This window comes from Formica exsecta, unplaced genomic scaffold, assembly GCF_003651465.1.
Source record: "Formica exsecta isolate Colony F162 unplaced genomic scaffold, ASM365146v1 scaffold16, whole genome shotgun sequence".
In the NCBI taxonomy this organism is placed as follows: Eukaryota; Metazoa; Arthropoda; class Insecta; order Hymenoptera; family Formicidae; genus Formica; species Formica exsecta.
Genome location: NW_021848922.1, coordinates 240,920 through 255,459, shown reverse-complemented (window position 1 = coordinate 255,459; position 14,540 = coordinate 240,920). Strand labels below are relative to the sequence as shown.

The following is a 14,540-nucleotide window of genomic DNA, read 5'->3' as shown; positions in this document are numbered from 1 at the left end:
GAAAAAATTTCGCTAAATACTCACCAATGTTATTTATTTCACGCTCTCATGTTCAGCGAAACCAAATAATTTTCCGAGATTATTTACGCGACGAGAAAAAGCTTGAAAAGTTCCTCCCGTAAACAGTTTTATGTGATATAAGGCGTGGATCTTTTAAGAGTCTGCAATATTTTCTTTTACTACTAAAGTCATGGTTCTCGTCAGCTTTCAATCTTTTTCTTATCGCACATTATTTCACCTTTTTCGCTACAAGCACACTTTACGTTTACGTCTCTAAACAATTTTTCACAGGATGGAGACTTTTTTTCGTGACTTGAACCGTCAATCAAGCGATCTTCTCGCGAGAAACGGACGGAAATAGGAGTCGCGAAGACGATCGAGCGGGAGAGCGAGGATAATCAAGCGATTAGTTGATGCTTCGTCGCATCCTAACGGTACAAACAGGTCGGCAGATCAGCCATGAAGAGTGCAAGTGCCGCTCTCTTTCCGGCGTGGCAGGGTGAAAATACGCGGCCGTTACTGATCGCGGTCGTTTGCAGACGGGCTCCTATAATTGTTTCTCGGTTACGGCGTGCACAATGATTCCGACACAACGATCCAAGTCGTTGCAGGTGTTGCATGTCGTGAGAAATAAGTTTTTAAAAGCGAGAAATGACGGAAAAGGATGTTAAAAAATCGTGCAACTACATAATACACGATAAAAATAAAATAAAAAGATGACGTTATTTATTATCGCTTTAAGTATATCTGTCGACGGTTTAAATAATTTATAAAGCAACGGCCACGAGTATCGACGAGTTTCTACCAGCACCAAGATATTATCATAAAAGTAGAAGATGGAGTTGCGAAATTTTTTCTCATGAATGCGCGGTAAGAAGTAATAAACATTAGCAAGGTAACTAAGAGATGTATATTGTATATATATACTTTTCGTGGGCAGGCTTCTAGAAGCATGTACACGTTGAGATTGTCCTCGAAGTAGTGATGCATCTGGACGACGTTTACGTGATTCAGCTCTTTGTGGATCATGATCTCACGCGCAATCTACAAACAAAGTAAATACGTTATTCAGCGAAATGTGTAAATATAGAGACAGATGCGCTTTTCTAACAAGTACCCACCTTTTGCATGTGAATCTTCTGCATCCGATTCTTCGGGATAATCTTGCACGCGTATTGATTTCCGTTACTGACGTCAGTCATTAGGTAGACTCTCGCAAAGCCACCCTGAAAAGTGAAAAATGAACCGTTACTAATGACAGGAATCTGGCTATAGAGATAATCGCAATAAAGATTCGCGTGAAAATCTCGTTGTAAGCGAGATAACATGATTTTCAAAATCTCTTGTAACAATGTGACCCGTCTCTGAAGGACGATAAAAGGCCCGAGCCCCCTCCTTCCGAGTCCTAGAAATCTCAAACTAGATCCTAAGAATTTCTCTTCGATCATCCATCAATGACCACAGTGAAAGGTTTTCTCCGCGACCGCATTCGGTCTCTGAAATTATTGTTTATCGCCTCGCCGCAATCCAAGGAAGAAAGGAGAAGAAAGTGAAATAAATTTCTTTTTATGGGATGCCATTCTTTGCGCGGTTTTTAATAATTATGAGATATAAATAGCAAATATGTCATATGGCACAAAAGTTGAATAATCGCGAAATGAACGAATCGTGAAGAAAAAAAGAACATATATAGTCTGCTAAAAATAACATTCTCAATTTTGTAGCGGTTTAAATAAGGAATGTCGTTATAAATTAGGATGCATTCACCTTCCCCTTATTGCCGATAAATTAGAAAATCGCTTAAAATCAAAATGAATAAAATCGACATCGTTTTCTGGAAAAGCTCATCCGCTGAACGGATGACGACAATTATCTCGCAATCGCACACGCGTAATTTTCATACAACAAAAAAGGCATGTTCGATGGGCCAATTGCCAGACCTCGTCTAAAAATATCCCGACATCGTTACAAAAACGCGAAACCTGTCGCGACAATAACGTGTCACGCAATTATAAATATATATATTATCTCTTCCCCTCGATTCGTGAGTATTACCAGAGTGTCTACTTAAATCCTGTAAAAAATTTCCCTGAAAATTCTCTGATCTTCCAGGTATTTTTGTTCAAAATTCCAGATAAAGAGAATATTTTAAACATTTTTTGACGCAATATCCTAAAATAAGCTTTTTTATTGTACGCGTTTTCCAATGCTTTTCATTCATAAGAAAGAAAAACACAAAGCCACTTAAGTCTCAAATGCTAGATTTATAAATGTACTGAAAATAAAACTGAATAGCTTTCGTTAAGATAAAATTTTTTAACTTGCATAACATTTTTATTTTTTGTCACTAAAAATTAAAATAAAGAATATGTATTGCATATTTATTATTTTGTTAAAACATTAAATTATATATATTAATAATATATTTTAAACACATAATTCACAACATGGCTTATTGGCAAATTGTTTAAAAACAAAATTAATTAAAAATATGCTTACAGTATAAAAACAAAATTATCAAAGAAAGAATTTTTAAAAAAATTCTCTGTGTCCCAATAAAATTCCATGAGAATTCCCTGACTTTTCCAGGTATAAAAAAATTCCCTGAGAATTCCAGGTTTTCCATGTTTTTCCAGAGAATAGACATCCTGATTACACACAATTTTTTGCATCCAGATAACACTCGAGGGAAAAATTAAATAAATCGAACTAAAATGCGAAGCGTTAAATGTCGACATATTCCGTTTGAAAAGCGTCAATACTTCTTATCCTTCGTTTCATCATCCTCACGATAATCCGGACTTGAATACCGGGTGTGCAACGAGAGACCATACCGTGTGTACGCGGTTCAAACAGAATACGGTTATATGGCGAAGCGTTTCGTTTATTTTTAAATACCGCTGGCGATGACTAAAAATACATTCCTGCGCGCGTGCACGCGCTTTGTGTGCACGCGCGTGGTTAAATGGACTGTTGACAAAAACCTCCCCGAGCCTTGTCCCTGTTTCGCGTTCGCTCTCCTCATCCGAACCGGACAGTACATATGCATTTTCATCGGAATCAACATGAAATGAAGAATCATTTGCATTATTTTCTCTATGTAATCGAGAGCCTTTTCTTCTTTTTACAATACTCTCGCAAACGAACGCGTCGAGCTGGCCGAGCATCTCTCTTCCATTCCGTCAGAGAGTTACACGAGCAGCCAACCGCTCGTAATCACCTCCTTTGGCTTTCCGTTAAATATTCATGGCGCGTTCGCGAATCATGAATTACAAATAATTAATCAAGAGCCGCGAGCTCGGAAGATAATGATTAATATGCGAACGTCATTTTCCCGATACGCCGCGTCGAGGGAACTGACGTTCGCTTCGCGTGAGCGGAGAAGGACGGCGATCCGTTAACTTGGCTTGATTTCCCCGGCGGTCAGCTCGTCAAGAGCCGCGTCCGTTTAGTCCGAGTCTCATTGGCCGTCTCGGGGTCGTCGAAACGGGCCCTCGGGCCGCTCCTCGACGCCGCTGTTTCTGCACGCGCGGCAGAGAAAACGAGCGAGTCGAACCGCGGCTGTGCCTCGCCATGCCTTGCCGACCGGTTTTTGCACGGCGTGCACAGTGCGTCATCGATTCGATTCCAGAGAAATAATCCCATTCACGCGCCATTCACTTCTTGCAATCGGACATAATGGCGTGCGCAATTTTAAACGAGACTTCGTGCCGTCTGTCGCGGAATTTCCCGTCCGAGCGAGAGGACGAAGCGGACAATAAGCGCTCCTCGCGACTGATGATGCTCGTCCTCGTCCAGTGACTCTCGCTTCGTTCACGCACGAGATTTCATTTCTCTCCTGCAAGAAAAGTTCATGGAAGAGTTGAGCGGGCTTTCTTTGCTAATTAAGCGAGAGGAGGAATAAATTTAAAACCAACAAAAGGACGTTTATTACATGATATATACTAGTCGCACACGTGACTGTTCGTGTGTCTAAATTTGGGAAACCACGCGTGTTCCCACTCCTTTTCCCGGTGCTCTTAACGAGGCCCTGACCTTTCATTAATCTTTCCGGCTTATCAACCGCGGCAGCGGGAGTGACGGCAGTCTTGTTCGCCGTCGATCGATTCGTTTCACTCTCCGTGCTGGGAATATACCCTGGCACGTTACAGTCGCGCTCGGTAACACGATTGTTATCGTCGCAAAGAGATCACTAGACCGTGAAAGTCCGGGATGCGTCGTTTTCCCGCGACAGCATCAACGATAAACTGGAAAAGAGATTTTATGTTTTTGGATTAAGAGAAAAATACTCTAATTAATATGCGTGATTATAATAAGTCTCCCTTAATCCGAGTTAAAACAAGGTGTCCATCCAAAGCTTGTAAAAAAATTCCTTGATTTTTCAGATAATTTGTTCAAAATTCCAGGTAAAATTAAAGAATTTTCAGATGGAACTTTTCAAAATAAGTTTTTTTTGGTGTGCGTTTTCTAATGCTTTTCACTCATAGAAAGGAAAAATAAACTACTTAAATTTTAAATAATAAATTTAAAAATCTACTGGGAAAAACTGAATGAGTTTTGTAAGATAAGCATTTTTCATTTGCATAATATTTTCATTTTCTATCATTAATTGTAAGAATTAGAATAAAAAATGTCTACTCAGTATTTTTTGCTATGACAATGAATATATAATCAAAGAGAAAGATATATATTGATAATATATTTGAAACATATAATTCACGATCATTGGCCAATCAAATTGTCGATGCTTGCAATATAAGAACAAAATTATCAAAGAGAGAATTTTTGAAAAAATTCCCCGAGTTCGAATAAAATTCTATGAGAATTCCCTGATTTTTTAAGATAAAAACGAAATTCCTGAGAATTCGAGGTTTTCTAGGTTTTCCACGAAGTAGACACCCTGTAGAATTATAACATTAATAAAAGTTACGTCACTTGCATTCTTATCTTACAAGATAAAATAGGAGTCAATCCGAGGACACTAGGCTTTCGTCACACATTTTACGAAATTAGGCTACTAAAATGAGCTTGTTTTAATTTATAGTAATAAGATAATCAAAGGCAAAGAAAAATGCAATCGCATACGAAATGCTAAAAGCGTATCGATCAAACAAAATTCAACCCTGACATACTCCCTCTCGTAATGACATCTGAGGAATTAAATCGTTTCTAAAGGTCTACAAACGGAATAAACAAAAGTAGAAAGATACATTGTCTGATTCTTATATTCGGGCAATAAATATTTAAATATAAATATTTAAATATAAATATTTAAATACAAATATTTAAATACAAATATTTAAATACAAATATTTAAATATAAATATTTAAATACATATATTTAAATACAAATATTTAAATATAAATATTTAAATACAAATATTTAAATATAAATACATATTTAGATATATATATTCTTATACATATATACACACTAGTAGGTTACTCGGGTTATCGATTAAATTGTAAGCTTGGGAAATGCAGTTGGATAAAGAACGAGAAGAACATTTCACCATTTACCGCGGGAAATACTCGCGCATGGAAAAGCGGGAGAAAACTGGGGGTAGAAGAAATACGTTCGTTCTGCTCGACCTCTGCGAAACCCCGATGCTTTGTGCGAGGATGCTTATTGTACCGGACGTAGGTAGGTAGAAAAATTTTCGAGGCACACGTGCGAACGATGGGGGGATTTGTGTATTCTATAAATCCTTTCATTGAATTGAAAATCCCGAGAAAACTCGCCAAGGTTACCCGTATCGACCGTAATAAATTTCAAAAGCCAAAGGTCGGGAGGGTCGAAATGGGGTCGGTGAAATAGATCTGGCTCATCCGTAGAGTTTCATCGTGTTTCTTTCTATTCGCAATTGAATTTGCTTGAATTTTTCAACGATCTGTATATCGTGTAAAACGAGATTGTAAAAATAGCAAAATAAAACGCGTCGATAACATATCGTAATACGCTGGTCATGTGCTTCTCGCACGCGCGATTGCGATATCTGACAGTTGCGTAAAAAATTTAGCGGCAGTTTATATAAATCGCCCCGACATAAAATTGATTTAGTTCTCTCGCAAGAAAAAAATTCGATGGCCTGCAGTTTTACAATATACTTACATATAATCTTTGAAACATTCTGTCATCTATTCTCAACAATAATGCGCAATAAGATATCACGATTTGTTATATGCGATGATTATATCAGATGTTGACATCAATAGAGCGTTTCGCAACGCGATTAGGGGTCAGAGGGGTCTCTTCTGAAGAAAATAATTATTAATAAACGATATGATTCATTTCAGAGATGAGCCTTATCGGTTACATTTTCTCCCCAGAAAAAATTGTGACGCAATGATGCATAAAATAACTTTGAAAATTGAGAGAAGCCTCTGGCGATTTCGTCGAAGTGAGTAATCCACGTCAACAGTGACCTTACATCTCTTACGAGTGGAATTTAGCTTTACTTATTATAATACATTGCGCAATTAAGTGTAACAGATGCAGCGTGATATAAATAAATAAAATAGCGAGCATGCAAGATTGATTTTCGATAGGTATTTTTATAGACGAAGGATAAGAGCTCGTATGACAATGCATACGTATATCTATCTGATATTTTTATCATTCCCTTTCTTATATATATACGATAAGACTATTTAATGCTTATATAGTGAAAGTAGAAGGATTTAATACGATCCATTTATTTTTAATGGAAATTGCTTTAAATCCCGGATTTTATTCACGTCGGATAATCGTGCGTTATATGTTACCTTGTACCGGCGAACGATCTCGCGAAGGTCTGAAAAAGGAAGACACGATCCGGAAAGACCAGGATGGAGAGAGAGACCCATCCGTTCAGCTCATCCTCACGGTGGTGCACCAGACACGCAACACCGCGAGCCAATCAGTGAAAGCCGGGCGAGATGTCATTGACTCGCGTGTATGTGCACGAAGGGCGCGCGCTGCGTGCCTATTAGGGACACGCGTGTGATATGCGTGCTTGAGAAAACTAAACGCGTAGACAAGCGATGGAATTATAGTATGCACTCGTAAGTTCTGTCACGACGTCCGTCGCCGTTTCGCGCGCTCTTCAAGGTTCGAGGATTTCGCCAAGAGCGAGTGAAAAAAACCCTCGGTCTCTATTTTTCTCACAGTCCAACAAAGCATTTTGTCGAGTAATTGTCGCTGCAAAAAATCAAAACATGCATCTGTCAAACTTGTCAAACCAGAGACACTTTTGACCGCAAAGATTCTTTTACAAAAAATTTTTTTTATAAAAAGTTTTATAAAAAATATCGAAGGATGGAGAGAATCTGATTCTCGTCGCTCTTCAGGGAGTTGATAAGTACCACCGTCGAGGAAATATTTTAGCACATATGATATAATGTGTCCGTCGCTATCGGCGCGTTTAACATTGTTTGCGAGGAGACGGAGAGACGAGAGACAAATCGCGAATAAACCTGCACGACGAAGAGAGCAAAGAGATATTCCTAGCACGAGTAGAACGGTGTAGATAAGTTGCCTTAAGCAACTCTTCCTTTGTAAAGTGCACGACGAAGGGAGGCTGGTAACCGGTCGTATAATCCAGATAACAATACTGTACAATAAAGAGCATTTGCACCTTCATTCGAAAGAAATTGCGTACAATGTCTTATGTGTATCTATTCCACCCTCTTAGTTGTTCAACATTGACAGATAGTACCATTTGATTATGTCTCTATTTATAATTTATCGCGTAAATAATATATGTGTATCAAATTCCTTATTAATATATTGTACAATAATAAAAAATAAATAAAATGAAAATTGTGCAAATTAGAAACTTGCCCATTGCTTCCTCATTATTTTATTTCGCTCACAAAGCTTAAGCTCCTTAAAGCAAGCGGGTTTTTCAATTTTGGCTTCCCAGGGTGTCTACTTAAATCCTGTAAAAAATTTCCCTGAAAATTTCCTGATCTTCCAGGTATTTTTGTTCAAAATTCCAGACAAAGAGAATATTTTAAATATTTTTTGATGCAATTTCTTAAGATAAATTTTTTTATTGTACGCGTTTTCTAATCCTTTTCATTCATACAAAGGAAAAACACAAAGCCATTTAAGTTTCAAGTATTAGATTTACAAATGTATTGAAAATAAAACTGAATAGTTTCGTTAAGATAATATTTTTTTACTTACGTAACACTTATTTTTTATCACTAAAAATTAAAATAAAAAATATGTATTGCATATTTAATATCTTGTTTTCTAAATATTTTGTTTTTTAAGACATTGAATATATAAACAGAGATAGATATATATTTATAATATATTTTAAACACAATTCACAACATTGCTAATTGGTGGATTGTCTATTGCTTATAGTATAAAAGCAAAATTATTAAAGAGAGAATTTTTTTAAAAAATTCCCTGGGTCCCAATAAAATTCCATGAGAATTTCCTGATTTTTACAGGTATAAAAAACATTCCCTGAGGATTCCAGGTTTTCCATATTTTTCCAGGGAGTAGACACCCTAGTTCCTCATAAAAGATATCTTAAAATTTGCGAAAGTTACAACGTGTACAAACATTTCTCAAAAAATTCAAAATTTTATAAAAAATGAACCTTTTTACCGATTTGCACCAAATTCAATACCAATCATCCTTTAATGATACCCTATTCATGGCATAAAAAACTGGAAAAAAATTTTGTCACGAAAACAAAGCTTCCTCTATAAGGAAGCAAAATAAATATTGATATGAAAGACTATATATCGTTTGCGAAGCTTTCTTCGGAGCTACCCGCATGTTCCTTGCGTCCGCACAACTACATAGCTGGGCCCTAAAGTGCAAATGTAGAAACCGACAACCGGTTGCGAATAATAAATTGAGATAGCGTCGAAGAGAGCGGGAGCTTCGGAATACGGAAATATGAGAGAGGTGAGTTTTGATAAAGTATCGGCGCGCACAGCATATAACGGGGAAAGCCCGATTTCTAACATAAGATACGGCGCGCGCGGGGTAACGCCCTTGCGACCGGGTGCGAATAATCGGGATGACGAAACGACGACCGGTTTTCTCGAGAGCAGGAGGATACGAACGCAAGTCTGAGACTGCATCCTCGGAAATTATCTCTGCCGGCGGCGATGGAGCCTGCCAGCATCGGTGGAGAGATCTCGGTGGAGATCGGGCGGATGTGAAATATTTCTACATCTTCCACATCAGCGATAACAATACATACACGTACTTTCCAAGCTACAATTTACCATTACCGAGTGACATCTGAGTGAGTCGCGGACACGCGAAATATCTCGAATTGCCGAACAGTAACGACCGGTCCTTGGTTGAGTAACGATTCTGCGATCACGTCCCGATGACATTCCTCAAAATGACGTTTCGACGTCGCATACAAGATGTAGTCTGGATCGATCAATCGTCGCGAAATATTATTTCCTGTACCAGTGGCTGATGAATGGTAAACCATTTGATTTACAGCGCAAGATCGCATCTTTCGAAATGATCCTTTGACAGCGAGAAACGCGTCGTCGACGTCATGACTGAAAGAACCTCTCTGTTTGAGACGGAAATTTTTCCTTTTGGCGGATCAGCGGGAGAAAGATATTTCCTATAAAATAAAATCAAGATGGTAGCTCGTATCTTGCAAAGCAATAAATAAATAAATAAATGAAAAGTTGAAATGGACCAACTAACGAGCAACGAAATGGGTGTCAATTAAATTAAAAAATTAGTAAGTGATATACAGTTCACTTTAATCAAATAACATAAACGTTTCGACTGTATTTAGTCTTCTTCAGTATAAAAAATATGGTTATATAAATGGTGACATAAAGGTGATAATCATCACCTATTTATATTTAAGTAACCATATTTTTTATACTGAAGAAGACTAAGTACAGTCGAAATGTTTATGTTATTTGATTAAAGTGAACTGTATATCACTTACGAATTTTTTAATTTAATTGACACCCATTTCGTTGCTCGTTAGTTGGTCCATTTTAACTTTTCATTTATTTATTTAAGATATTTCCTGTATGAACGACCGGGTCGATCCGCATCAGTGCGTTCGCCGATTAGCTTTGGCATTTTCTGCGATCGCGTAAAATCAAGTATCGCGAGAATCGAGAAATCGTGAGATTAACCGAGATTAGAAAAAGATCGATCCAGTCAACGAGATCGACGTAACGAGACCGCCTCTGGGAGTGCCCCGGGTATGTTGGCTCAACCGAGTTCATTCGATCTAATGATAATGAGATTACTTCGACTTCCTGCTTTGCGACGCGAAGCACGTTATCCACAGGATGCGTATACGAGACGATGTGACACCTTCTCGGTCAAAAGGTCATAAAGGTCAGAAAAAGTATAAAAAATTCATTCGATTCGCTTTTGTTTTCCTTCGATCCCAAGAACCCTTCCATTGGGAGGAACACACTAAAGTTGATAAGAACTTGGTCTTAGAACTGCGGTCGTTTCATGGAAACCATCATCTAGAAACAGGAAACATCTCCCGTAAGGACAAGTAATACGCTTGTAGTAATAAAACAGACGCTGATGTTTATTATATAACCGGGTCGTAAGGTAAAATAAAACGCCTTACGAATAAGAAATAAATTCAGCTAACGGATAATAAATTTCGATGGCTGATAGAGTTGAAAGATTACGCTCGTGTGAATCTTAGAAAAAGGTTTCTTTGCCATCGAGTTTCCACGAGCGAAAGAAATTACATTTTCCCCGGTACAGACCACCGAGTCGATTTATCGAAACTACATTGATAACAAATCAATTAACAGTTGATCATCAATGCAGTTAATAATAAATCTGACATTATTAATAAAAATATAAATTAAAAATATAAATTATAAATAAATCTGACATTTAATATATTTTAAAAGAATATGTAACAGCTGTTGCGCTATTGTTGGATTAAAAAGCGTCTCATTAATTGCACATGCATTAAATGAATATATCCCGTTCCCCTAGTATCTAACTAGTAATTTATAAATACTACAATTATCCGCGACAATCGCCAACAATCGCTAATGTTCGCATTAAGTAGAGTGCAATTAGAATTATTAGCGAGTTTGAGATAAATTTTGCATTGTTGTCGGCGATATGAAACTGACGTTTCATAAATCAGCGCCGTGCATACTTGCAGATCCCGGAGAGGCGCTTAATCATCATCATCATCATTTCATTAATTATTCCCGCAAACTAAAACGAAGGGTCTCCCCGCGATTAGAAAAGTCGACCTTGAGGAAGTCGTTGATCTTAGCCTACCCTCGATGTATTATGCATGATGGAGAGTCATCGACTTGACCGGGCGCATCTCTGCTTCGGAAGAGGAGGAATTTGTTATCGTCGATATATAAAGCCGGCGACTTTAAATAAATGCCTCATTCTTCATGCCATCCACGTATATGAACTGTACTACTCGCGGAGCTAAAGAAAAAAAAAAAAAAAAAAAAAAAAAAAAACCCGCTGTTACATTCCGTACAAGAATCCCACGGTTGCGTCACAACGCGTCGCAGAGAGAGAGAGAAATCGTCGCCTTTGAAAAAAACTTTACAATGGGGAGAATACCGCGCGCGAAAAAGAAGATACGCACCTTTTTGTCGGAAGTCTTGACGGGCACGTTTTATCTCGGCAAACACGAGACGCGTCCGTGAAAGAGAGGCGGGATAATTCTCGTGAAAAGTACACATCTAATCCGGGCGTTTCAGATAAAACGAGCGCGGTTCTAGAATCTCACTGCCGGATTATCTTCGTCTTTCGCCGAAGTCGCCGGAACTTGTCAGAGTTCCCGGTACGCGAAATGGAGCGTCATGTGACTCACCGTCTGTGCTAAGCTTCCAATGCGTGGAAGCTGAGAGCTGCGCGCCCATATTTCCTTAATAATAAAAAAATAATAATAATTCAATCCACGCTCGTGGATGAATCCCGTCGTAATTTTCCTTCTTCCGTGGCCGATTTGATCGCCAGGTATCGCGACTCGTCTCACATTACTCGGCATGCATTATTTACTCCAGGAAGTAGTCGCACACCGGGCCCAAGCTGACTGTGCGAAAATTAAGTCGCTCGTGTAAATTTCTGTACGCGCAATCACGCGGTGCTGACGGCGATTTTAATCACATGGATATTCGCATAACGATGATTTATATCGTCAGGACGCGTTTCGTCTGTAAGATAGAAAATTAGAATAAAATACCAAAAGCGAGGGAAAATAATAAATTATAAATATTTTCCAATATATACAATTGCGTTTGGGATCTTGTGTCACCAATCGATGACACGCCAATCAGCTTCTCTTTTCTTCTTTACACACTTGTCTTTCCACTGTGTGGGTGGCAATCAGCTGGCAAAACAATAAAGATTATCCGGCGCGGTCAATCACGCTTACCGATTTACGGCCGGGCGACAGGTTTTAAAGAACGTCGTAAATCGCAGGACGCGCGCCAATAGCGTGGACAAACATACGGAATGGTATCAAACGCGGTCAAGACGGAAGGTCAACAGCTTTAAGCGAGTTGTAACCCTGGGTTTCCCACGTCGCTGTGGGATGCCATTCCACGCCGCGAAAAACGGGACCTCGACAACGCGATCGACTTGTAACGCGAGTCTGCGACAGGTGCATTTATGTATTTTGCCGGATCGAACGGTATAAATCTATAAATATGTATCTACTTTTAAAATTTCTGTGCTCTCGTTAACTATAAGCAGTAAATAACTTAATCCAAGGAAATTTGCATTACCTTTCCTAGAAACTGCCCCTTGTAGTAAGCGTTTCCCTGCACGGGATCGACTACATAATCGCTCTCCTGCTGCTCGGTGGAATTGTTCCAAGAGGAAGACGTGGAAGGTCCGGGCTTCGCAACGCTAATCGTCTTTATCAGCGAGACGGCCGCGTTGCCGAAACGACCGCCGTTAGTCGTTGGTGTGACGTTGCTGCCCGTAGTGGTGGCCGCATTGCTGGCCGACGAGGAAACATCCTGGGTCAGATTGTCGGCCCTCGAGGTCGACGGTTGCGCCGACGAGGTCGCGTAGACGAGCGTCGACGTCGGCGTCACGGTTTGCGCCTCCTCCTCGTTCCGGAAGACTGCCGTGCTGCCTATGTCCTTGATGAAATCCGATGGGGCGGCGGGGTAGACGGTCTGCCTCGAGGACAGCTCGATCTCCGAAGGTAGGGACGACCCGCCATGCCTACGGCTTCTTCGACGAACCAGGCTCTGCAAAGAAGCGGAGCCCTTGGAGAAGCCCTGACGCGACCGGGCGTCCGGTACTGATCTGGTGCTGCCGGTACCGGCCGAGTCGATTCTCCGCTTCGAGCATTCCGGCTCCGAGACGGTGCGGATGGTTTCGTCGAATTCCTCGCGGCACCTGCCGATGTGGCATGTCGTTGCCTCGATGGGGCGCAACTCGGCGCCGCACATTGTCTCCGACAGCAGACCGCGACTGCTCATCGCCACATCGCGCGGCGTAGAATCCTGCGCGTCGATCACGCTAGGCGGTAACATTCCGACGAAATCTTACAGAATTATCGTGTCTATTCTATTCCGCTCCGTACAATACGCTGCTTCGAACTCGTCATCGATTCGATCGCAATCCGAAAATTTTGCGAGAATGATTTATATCTTGATACGTTGCACTTTCGGGATTGTCATATCCGACTTGACGAAACGTCGATCTCGGACGATTTTAAGCTTCCCCGGGGTCGGTCGTGAGATCTCGCATGCGAGGATGTGTTCGGTATTGTCATATCTAGATCGATAAGACGACACAAATGACTATAGAGTGGCTCCGAGTTTCTTTAGACATCATCGCCGTCGCGACGCCGACGCGCCGAGCTGACACACGTGTCCAGCATCATATCCAGCTCAGATTCAATAATGCAGCGAGATGATTACGAAACTTGCGCTCGCTCTGTCCTCGTTTCTACATACGTTGACGTCTCGTGTACTGAGTGACGATCTTGACGATTCCTGCGCGGAATATAAGATCTTCAAGGAAAGAGAATATCAACGTCATCGTAACCAGCATCCGCGCGATAACGGAAACATGTAATACCGTGAGATAACAATGACACACAATGCTGTTAAACGACGCGTGAAACTTGTCTCTCGTTCTTGTCGATTCGATCGATTATCTGTCACTTCTTCCGGACCAATGTTATTAAAATTGAAACATCACATTTGTTTTCGGAGCAAGATGGGACGTTCTATCCCCCCCGGCGACGGCACGCGCATCTCTTTGGGAATATACCGCTCGATAGTTCGCATCCACCCTTTCGGATGTCACAACCGCTAATCGTGTACTATCGAGCTGATGCTGCACTAGAAAACGTGACGCTAGCTGCTTTACGACAAGCCGAGATGACCTTCCATGATTGCGAGAGATCCTTCGCGAGTTTTTACGAATTCTTCTGCTCTTCCGGGAGCTTTTCAGCAGCGTGATGATGAAGACTCTTACGTAGAAGCAGATAACTCCTTCGGGGTTCGAGTTTCTCCGTGATTTGGCGTGTTTGTGAGCTCCTCGACGACACGAGCTCCTTCACGAC

The 14,540-nt window shown here is 40.3% G+C and overlaps 1 protein-coding gene across 1 annotated transcript in view; it reads right to left on the bottom strand.

Moving 5' to 3' along the window:
* LOC115233064 (serine/threonine-protein kinase PLK1-like) overlaps positions 1-14,534 on the bottom strand; it is a 25,818-nt gene extending 11,284 nt beyond the window's left edge. Inside the window, 3 exon segments of the mRNA XM_029803269.1 lie at positions 928-1,044; positions 1,122-1,226; positions 12,739-14,534. Coding sequence (XP_029659129.1) covers positions 928-1,044; positions 1,122-1,226; positions 12,739-13,500 — 984 coding nt within the window. The 5' untranslated portion in view covers positions 13,501-14,534.
* Positions 14,535-14,540: the final 6 nt, after the last annotated feature.